Source organism: Chrysochloris asiatica, unplaced genomic scaffold (assembly GCF_000296735.1).
Source record: "Chrysochloris asiatica unplaced genomic scaffold, ChrAsi1.0 scaffold00419, whole genome shotgun sequence".
Taxonomy (NCBI): Eukaryota; Metazoa; Chordata; class Mammalia; order Afrosoricida; family Chrysochloridae; genus Chrysochloris; species Chrysochloris asiatica.
Window position 1 is genome coordinate 769,759 of NW_006408937.1, and position 10,215 is coordinate 779,973.

Genomic DNA, 10,215 nt, shown 5'->3' on the forward strand with positions numbered 1-10,215 from the left:
CCTACCCCTGCCCCATCTGGAACTAGGCTCCTTCTTGAAAGCTTGTAAGCCAGTCACTCCTTGCCTTTATAGCCCCCTCCCCCCATTTTGGGTCTGGGCAATTTCCAGCTCCCCTCACGGTATTCCGGTCAGTTAGAGGCTGAAGATGCTGTGTCCATATTTAAATTGAGTCATTTGTCTTTTACTTGTAGAGGTGTTGAAGTTTTCTGTAGATTGTAGATATTAGTCCTTTGTCTGATATGCTGTTGCAAATTTTTTCTTCCAGTGAATTTTAGTATTAAGAAGTCCTGGTGACTGTTTGAACCTACCAGCGGCCTTAGAAGCCCCGAGGGGCTGCTCTATTCTGTCCTATAGGGTCACTAGGAGTTGGAACTAACAGTGTTTTTATGCTCTATTATACAAGGTATTTGTCTTGTTTTTATTTGATCGTGTATGTTATTTCCAGTGTCATCTCTGCATACATTTCTCTGGCTGCTACAATAAAATATTCTTTACTAACTTGCCATCAATAAGTCACTTTCCATGCTTTCCTAACAGGTAGGCTCTCAATAGATTGCTTGGAGTGCATATTTATTGCAGGTTTTAGTTTTGTGAAGATATTTTGTTGTGATGAAACATTTTTATTTTAATATTCTGGTTTGTTTGTTTGTTTGTTCGTTTTCTCAGACTGTTGTTGAATGTGGATTGTGGAAATTAAAAACCAGCGAGAGAAGTACAAGCCCAATTCAGACGAGGCTGTGGAACGAGGGATCTCATTGCTGATATCACATGGCTCTTGGCTGAAAGCAGAGAAGACCAGAAAAATGTTTACCTGTGCTCTATTGATTATGCAAAGTCTTTCGATTCTGTGAATCATGACACGCTATGGATAACATTGTGGAGAACGAGTATTCCAGAACACTCAATTGTGCTCATGAGGAACCTGTACATAGACTAAGAAGCATTGTTAGAACAGAACAAGGGGACACTGAATGGTTTAAAATCAGGAAAGATGTGCACCAGGGTTGTATCACTTCACCACATTTATTCAATGTATATGCTGAGCAAATAATCCAAGAAGCTGGATTATATGGAAAAGAATGTGGCATCAGGATTGGAGGAAGACTCATTAACAGCCTGCAACCTTGCTTGCTGAAAGCGAAGAGGACTTAAAATACTTACTGATGAAGGTCAAAGATCACAGCCCTCTATATGGGTTGCATCTCAATGTAAAGATAACAAAAATTCTCACCACTGGACCAATAAATAACATCATGATAAACAGAGAAAATATTAAATCTATCAAAGACTTCATTTTGCTCGGCTCAACCATCAACACTTGTGGAAGCAGCAGTCAAGAAATCAAATGGCGTATTGTGCTAGACAAACCTGCTGCACAAGACCTCTTTAAAGTGTTCAAGAGCAAAGATGTCAGTTTGAGGACTAAGGTGCGCCTGGCCCAAGTCATCATATTTTCAGTAGCCTCATGTGCACTAGCGGAAAAAAAAAGACTTCAGGAAGTGACGGAATACAAATTGAAATGTTTAAAGCTGGAGGCACTCACTCGTCTATGCCAAGAATTTGGAAGACAACTACCTGAACAGCCCATTCCAAAGAAATGTGGCCCAATAGAATGCAGAAGCCATCAAACAATATTAATATCACATGCAAGTAAAATTTTGTTCAAGATAACTTCAAAACGATTATAATAGTATATCAACAGGGAGCAGCCAGAAATGAGCATGGAACTAGGGATATCATTACTGACGTCAGATGGGTCTTGGGTGAAAGCAGAGAATACCAGAAAGATGTTTACTTGTGCTTTATTGACTACGCAAAGGCTTTCTACTGTGTGGATCATGGCAAACTAGGAATTAAATTGTGAAGAACGAATATTCTAGAACATTTAATTGTGCTCATGAGGAACCTGTACAGAGACCAAGGGGCAGTTGTTAGAACAGAACTAGGGAACATTGAATGGTTTACAATCAGGAAAGGTGTATGCTAGGATTGTTTTCCTTCACCATACTTATTCAAGTTGTAGCTGAACAAATAATCCTAAAAGCTGGACTATAAGAAGAATGTGGCATCAGGATTGGAGGAAGACTCATTAATAACCTGCAATATGCAGATAACACAGCCTTGCTTACAGAAAGCAAAGAGGACTTAAAATGCTTACCGATGAAGGACAAAGAACACAGCATTTAGTATGGGCTGCCCCTCAATGGAAAGAAAACAAAGACACTCACAACAGGACCAATAAATAACATCATGATAAATGGAGAAAAGATTGAAGTTGTCAAAGACTTCATTTTGCTTGGATCCACAATCAATGCTTATGGAAGCAGCAGTCAAAAAATTCAATGACATATTTTGCATTAGGCAATCATATGACAATTGCATTAGGCAAATCTGTTGCACAAGAGGTCTTTAAAGTGCCTAAGAGCTGAGATTTTATTTTGAGGACTAAGGTGCCATTGACCCAAGTCATGACATTTTCAATCATCTCCTATGCGTGTGACAGGTGGACAGTGACTAAGGAAGACCGTAGAAGGATTGATGCTTTTGAGTTATGGTGTTGGCTACGGAGATTGAAAGTACCATGGACTGCCAGAAGAGCAAACAAATCTGTCTTGGAAGAAGTTCAACCCGAGTGCTTTTTAAAAATGAGGATGGTGATACTTTGTCTCTTGTCCTTTGGGTATGTTGTTAGGAGGGACCAGTCCCTGGAGAAGGACATCATGCTTGGTAGAGTGGAGGGTCAGCCTCAACAAGGTGGATTGGCACAGTGTCAATGGGCTCAAACAATATCAGGATGGTGCTGGACGGGACCGTGGTTCTGTTGGGCATAGGGTCGCTATGAATCAGGACCAACTGGATGGTATCTAACAACAACTAAAAACAATTTTGGACATGTTGTCAGGATGAACCAGTCTTTGGAGAAGGACATCATGTTTGGTAAAGTCGAGGGTTAACAAAATAGAGGGCGACTCTAATGAGGATGGGGCAGGGTTGGGTTCTGTTGTGCAGAGGATCGCTATGAGTCCAAGCAACAATTGTATTGATATTCAAAAGTGACACTGGTCTCAAGTTTTTCTTTTTGTACTGTTTTTTTCCCCCCAATCAGGTTTACTTATCAATATAGCTATACAATCTCTCTCTCTCTCTCTCTCTCTCTCTCTCTCTCTCTCAGGAGCTCTGGTAGCGTAGTGGTTACGAATCGGGCTGCAAACCGCAAGGTCAGCAGTTTGAAACTACCAGCTGCTCCGTGGGAGAAAGAGGAGGCTTTCTGCTCCTGTAAAGATTTACAGCCTCGGAAACCCTGTGCAGGGTCGCTATGGGTCGGAACCAACTCCACGGCACTTAACAACAACAACATCTCTCTCTATCCATGCATTATTCTTGTGAAGTGCCGTGGAGTCGATTCCGACCCATAGTGACCCTGTATAGGGTTTCCACGGAGCGGCTGGTGAGTTTGAACTACCGACCTTGCAATTCAAACGACTGTGCAGTCTGACGCATTAGCCCACAGCGCCACCCCAGGACTCTCTCTCTCTCTCTCTCTCTGTCTGTCTACTATGTTGTTGTTAAGTCATGCATGTTGAGTTGATTTTGACTCACAGCAAACCTGTATAGGGTTTCTGAGGAGTGGATGGAAGCTTCCAATCAGCAGTCCAGTGGTTGTCCCATATAGGATGTTATATATCATATATACTTTATAAAAAGAAGATCTCTCCTTCCATTTTGAATGCTTTATGAGTCATAATGAAACAATTTGCCTTTTCACAGAGAAATGAAACACTTTATGTTTCTTAATCGGATAGATTTGTCTCAGTTTAGTCAGGATATTTTACAATTGTTCTCTGTTATGTTATATTTTATGCGTTTCCTTTTCTACAAAATGTGTACTCTTTGCTCATTCATTTGTTTATTTCAGCATTAAGGAAGGTTTATATTTTTTTCTAGTGGTTACTTTTGCAAGTGCATTTAAAACAAGCTTTTTATTGTTGCTTGGGTTACTAACAAATCAGTTTTCCATGCACCAATGTATATCCATTTTGTTTCATGGCAATCGGCTGCAATCCCCACAGTGTGACAGCATTCTTTCAACTTCCTGAATTCCATGTTCCCATTTATTCTTCATTCCTGCCCCTTCCTGCCTTCTGGGTCTCGGAGGGCAAATTCTCCCTGTTGTCATTATTTACACTATAGGTCTGTCTATTGTTTAGCTGAAAGTTGATCCCTGGGAGTGGGTCTAGTTCTAGGTTTGAAGAAGTCTAAGAGGTACCACCATCTCTATCCCACCAGTCAGTCTGATCTTTTTTATGTTTTTCATCTTGTTCTATTTTTTATCTCCCTCTCTGTCCACCAGGACCTTCTATTGTTGTAAGTGCTACTGAGTCGGTTCCGACCCATAGCGACCCTGTATAGGGTTTCCAAGAGGCAGCTGCTGAACTTGAGCCACCGAGCTTGCAGTCCAAACGGTTTTGTGGTCTGGCTCATTCACCTACAGCGCCACCCCGACTCATGGAGATATGTTGCTGGACAGTGACTAAGGAAGATCGTAGAAGAATTGATACCTTTGAGTTATGATGGTGGAGGAGAATACTGAAAGTGCCATGGGCTGCCAAAAGAACCAATAGATCCGTTTTGGAAGACGTGCAGCCAGAGTGCTCCTTAGAGGCCAAGATAGCCAAATTTCATCTCTCATACTTTGTACATAATTTTCAGGATGGACCAGTCACTGGAGAAGGACATCATGTTTGGTAAGGTGGAGGGTCAGAGAAAAAGAGGAAGACCCCCAATGAGATGGGTTGGCAGAGTGGCAGCATTGATGGGCTCAAGCGTGGCAACAATAGTAAGGTTGGCCCAGGATTGGGCAGTGTTTCGTTCTGTTGTACATAGGGTTGCTATGAGTCAGTACTGACTCAATGGCACCCAACAACAACAACATCAGAAATAAACTTACATATGTATTAAACTAACAAAAATGTAAAATTGTTTTTTAATAATTTGAATTGTTTCTAGCAGAAGTTTGGGACTGTGGCTCTACTTACCATATCTTTATGCAAATAACATACACCTTACACATTTTTCCCAACCACACAACTTGTGCATTATTTTTGTAAGCATGCTCTGCTAAACTTTTAAAATGTGTTGCTGGCTTCAATTTCTATTTCTGATCGCATGGAGACTTCACTTTATCTAAGTATTAGTCATGGAATTGTGTCCAACTAAAAATGCCAACTTGGCTAGGCCATGAGTCCCAATATTGTGTGGTTGTCTTCCATTTGAGATTTGATGTAATTATTCTCCAAAGGATGCATTCTACTCCTGAGACTTCTTTCTTAATGGGAGTGAAGTCCCTCGCCTCTATGCTTGTAAGATAAAAGGATTTACAACACATCACAAAACGGAGAATAATTACATCAAATCTCAAATGAGTATGAGGTGTATCTTGAGTCATAGCCTTACAAGAGAGTATGACTCAGGTCATACCTTCACTAAGTCACACTTTGCTGAAGTCACACCTTTTATCTTACAAGCATAGAGGCGAGGGACTTCACTCCCATTAAGAAAGAAGTCTCAGGAGTAGAATGCATCCTTTGGACGTGGGATCCTTTCCCTGAGAACCTTCTAGACCTAGGGGAAGATTGATACCAAGACACGTGGGATCTCCAAGGAACACCAGTTTCTCAGATACTGAAAGGAGACAGGGACCTCATATTACTTGAAATTTAAATTGAAAGTGTTTATCGTTAGATCCAAAGTGATTTACAAAAGCGAATTTTTGTCATTTCCTGGTTGTGTCGACATCATTCTCATGAATGGAACCAAACAGTATGAAGAACTACGAAAGCAACATTTGGACTATTTTTAAGCACACATGTAAGAGATTAAAAAATGAACAGAACACAAGAAAATGAACCGAATGGTAGGATTTTCCTGTAATCTGGGTAAATGCACTTCAGGAAATGTCATGAGACTTGTGGGGCACACACATGGGCATGCAGTGGCAGAATTGGCTTGTTGAATTTCAGCATTTCTGTGTGTTATGGAGGGGTGCAACATTTGCACAAAAAAAAATACATATGCAATTTGAAGTTTAAGACATGTATTTAGATTTCACATGATGCACTCTAGCAATTCAAACCAAGAGCCAAACATTGTGATGCTTTCTGTGTGATTCAACTTTGTAGTGGCTAGACCATGGGCATAAAGAAAATGAAGTGAAAATATGAGCTCTATAAAATACACAGTGGGCATGTGGCTAAGTGGATGCAGAAATAGAAGAGTTGGATAGGCAAAACAATGTTTCCCATGTTCTTGTTTCAAAAAGGCTTTCTAACTATCACAGCAAATGATAAGTGATAACAGAGAGAATTTTTCCTAACTGATCTGTTTAGCGACACTTGCATAGGTCATTTCAATTTCTTTGGCTTCAGGACACGTGTGGGTAAATTCTTCACGGGCATAGGCATTGTGGAGATAGCGCCAGACTCCCGAATATTCTGCTGGAATGTCAAAGTCACGGTATTTTTTGGCAGCAACCTTGAGTTTTGGAATAAAAGAAGAAAAATCAGTTGGTAGTAAAACGAATCAGTAATATGCCATCCATGTAGCAACATGCCTTAGGAATCAAGCTCATTGAGGCCATTTTATCTACTCAAAATCTACTACAGATTATAACACATTTCCCAAAAGGATTTTGGATTTACTACTCTAATGTTTTGTCTACCAACGTAGAGAAAGCTATATAGCTTGCAACTATATGTTTATATTGATACTCTAGTTAATTATGGGTATGTTTAGAGGAATGGAGCTAAGAAAAGGGGCGCATATTGTCTCTTGTAGAGTGAGCTTGTTTAGAGTTCTGTCTAACTTCTTTATGTATTCTCTGTGTCTGGCATAGGGCCTGGGAGAAAGAACCATTCAATAAATATTTGTTAATTCAATGATGGGCGCATCATAATAATATTGCGAGTTCCTGTTTTTATCCTTTGTTGTGATCTAGGTAGAGTTCTAAGCATTTCATATGCTTTACTTTTTTGAAGTCTCTTAACAATTCTGTGAGAGAAGTAGTATTATAATCCTTGTTTTATATACCTTCTGATTTTAGGAAGGACAAAGCAAGACGCTTTTATGCTTCCCAGAGGGTCTGTCCTCTGAGGAGCAGATGGAGATATACATCCTTTTACTGATTGATGATGATGATGACAACGAAGTCATCACACAGCAACCTCACACTGGAATGTCACTGGCAACTCACAATCCCTCCCAAACCAGGCAACTGGTCTTACTTACTTTAATAATATTCAATTTGGGTAGCAAGTTGCAGTCAGCCAGTGTCAGCTGATCTCCATCCAAGAACAATCTTCTGGAAATTGTGACTTCCTCAGCGCTGCCTGGATCAATTTCATCCAGAAGTGGGGTGTTTAAGTAGTCATCCAGACGTTTTAATTCTCTGAGCAGATATTTTTCAAAATCTGAGGCAATGAAGTCATGGGTCACTTATAAATGTTTTGTCTTCATGAGTAAGTACACTATCATGATACTTTTCACACATTTAAACATCTCTAGCAACACATGTTGCTTAAACTGGCTCTTCAACATCTGAAGAGTTAACTCTTTAGAGTGCTCAACTCTCTATTAATGAGACAAAGTGAGATGGTGAGTGAAAACATTTTTGGCATTTTCTTGGGGAGATGCAGTGGAAGGAGAGTAAAAGAAACCAAGAAGAGAGCTGGTAGTTTCGAACTGCTTACCTTGAGGTTAGCAGCCCAACTTGTAACGACTACGCTACCAGAGGTCCTTTTCATCACTAACTTTAGAGGAGTGTAAAGCTGTTCAAGGATGTTTATGGGAGATGACAGATGCAGATATCTGGTGTGGCGCTGTAGGGTCAGCACTGGGCTGCCAACCACAAGGTCGGTGCTTCAAACCCACCAGCCACTCCTCAGAAGCCCTATATAGGGTCTCTGTGATTCGGAAACGACTCAGCAGCACTTAATAATAACAACAACAGTGTAAGGCACTTAAAAGATAACATGTTAATACTCTAATTGAACTAAGTTGCTAATTTCCATATTGAATTTTGGGTTCTAAATCTAATAAAAGTTTATGCAAGGAAATTTCAGAGGAAAGAAACAAGGGGACAAGGTGTTCCCCAACATATACCATATATATGTATATGTATATTTACACACATATACACACATATACATACATACTATATCATCAGGAAAACCTTTGTGAGTGTTTAACCTGCAAGTGAAGAAAATAGACTTAAAAGAAAAGTGTCTTACTCTTATTTGCTTCCTTTTGTGTATTCTTAATGTATGCAGAAAACTTGGCAAAGAGGTTACAGCCCACATCAAAGGATTCCTTGTACTTGGGGCTCAGGTGAGGATACCTTAAAAAGAAACACGACTGAACTATCATTCACACACACACAACAAGGCAGAGAGGGGATTTCAACGGAGACAAGATTGGAAGCTTTGAAAACCTTTACTGGAAACTGAAGGTTCTGAGAAATCTCGTATTAGAAATACAGTTTTTTTCCCCCAATCTCTGAATAGCTTAGTTTCTAAAGTTCACAGACAAATCACTTGTCTACAGTTGAAAGCTCATTTACCTGTAGAAACAATATTTTCAAATGTTTCCAATAGCAGTTACGCTCCCATTCTTGCTCCTAAAAGACTATTTGGCAGAACATAAGGAGCTCGGGTAGCGTAGTGGTTACGAATCGGGCTGCGAACCTAAAGATCAGCGGTTTGAAACTACCAGCTGCTCCGCGGGAGAAAGATGAGGCTTTCTACTCCCGTAAGGATTTACACCCTCGGAAACCCTGTACAGGGTCGCTATGGGTCGGAACCGACTCGACAGCACTTTACAACAACAACATGGTGGTAATGGCGTCCTGGTGTGGCGCTGTGGGTTAATGCACCAGACTGCAAAGCCACTTAAACTGCAAGGTCAGCAGTTCAAGCTCACCACTGGCTCCTTGGAAACCCTATATAGGGTCGCTATGGGTCTGAACCGACTAGACAGTACTTCACAACAGCAACAATGGTGGTAATGCAATACATTTTCATGGAGAAGTAGTACAAAAAGATACAATTTCAAATGTTTTAACTTGCAAAATGAATGAATGGATAAAAAAGTTGCAGAAGTTAGAAGACAAGAAAATCAAGTCTCCATATACAAAACTGAGGAGGAAACTTACAACCTGGAAGATCATAAGGGAATTCTATCACCAACTGCCTGCCAATAAATTTGAATCTTAGAAGAATATTATCAGTTATCCTAGAATGCATACTGCTAAACAAAAAGGACTCAAGAATATGAATATCAACGGTGGTGGTGTGCCACAAAGTCGGTTCTGACTCATTGCGACCCTGTATAGATTTTCAGAGGCTGTAAATTTTGGGGGGAGCAGAAAGCCTTAGCTTTCTCCTGTGGAACAGCTAGCTAGTAAATTTGAACTGCTGATCTAGAGGTTAGCAGCCCGACTCGTAACCACTATGCTACCAGAATATCAATAGGCATATAATAATAAAAAATAAAATATATACTTTATATTCACCAGGACAAAAATAAAAGGCATCAGGTTCAGATTATTTTTACACGCAAGTTTTCCAAACCATTAAGGAAAGGATAATCCCTTTTATATACCATGTTCTACAGAGGGAAAAAGAAAAGGATGATATTCCCCAATTCATTGTAACTGGCTTTTATCTGCTTGATGCCCAAACTAGATAAAAGCAGCATTAGAAAGAAAAAATATGGGTCAATGTTTTTTTATTAACATAGATGAACTCCTAAAAAAATTAGCAATCAAATTCAGCACAGGATAAAAAATTTACTTTAAATGATCAAGACGTCCCCTCCTTGGGAATATAGTTCACATTGCATAATACAATCCGGTAATGTCATTCATGGCATCAGTGAATTAAATGAAAAAAGCCATATAATCATGAATACATGCACAAAAAAGTGTTCAGTAAAAATCATCGATACCTTAGGCATTAGTGAGCTGAAATGGACTGGTATTGGGCATTTTGAATCTGACAACCACATGGTTTACTGTGCAGGGAGTGGCAAATTGAAAAGGAATGGTGTTGCTTTCATCATCAAGAAGAACATATCCAGATCAGTCATGAGGTACAATGCTATAAGTGATAGGATAATATCCATGCGCCTACAGGGAAGCCCAGTTAATACCACTATTATTCA

At 39.9% G+C, this 10,215-nt stretch overlaps 1 protein-coding gene across 1 annotated transcript in view; it reads right to left on the reverse strand.

The window, feature by feature from the left end:
- Positions 1-6,369: 6,369 nt before the first annotated feature.
- CLIC2 (chloride intracellular channel 2) overlaps positions 6,370-10,215 on the reverse strand; it is a 28,283-nt gene continuing 24,437 nt past the window's right edge. The window contains exons 4-6 of the mRNA XM_006876845.1: positions 8,286-8,392; positions 7,285-7,466; positions 6,370-6,531 (exon numbers count right to left, since the gene is read on the reverse strand). Coding sequence (XP_006876907.1) covers positions 6,370-6,531; positions 7,285-7,466; positions 8,286-8,392 — 451 coding nt within the window. The remainder of the gene's footprint in view (positions 6,532-7,284; positions 7,467-8,285; positions 8,393-10,215) is intronic.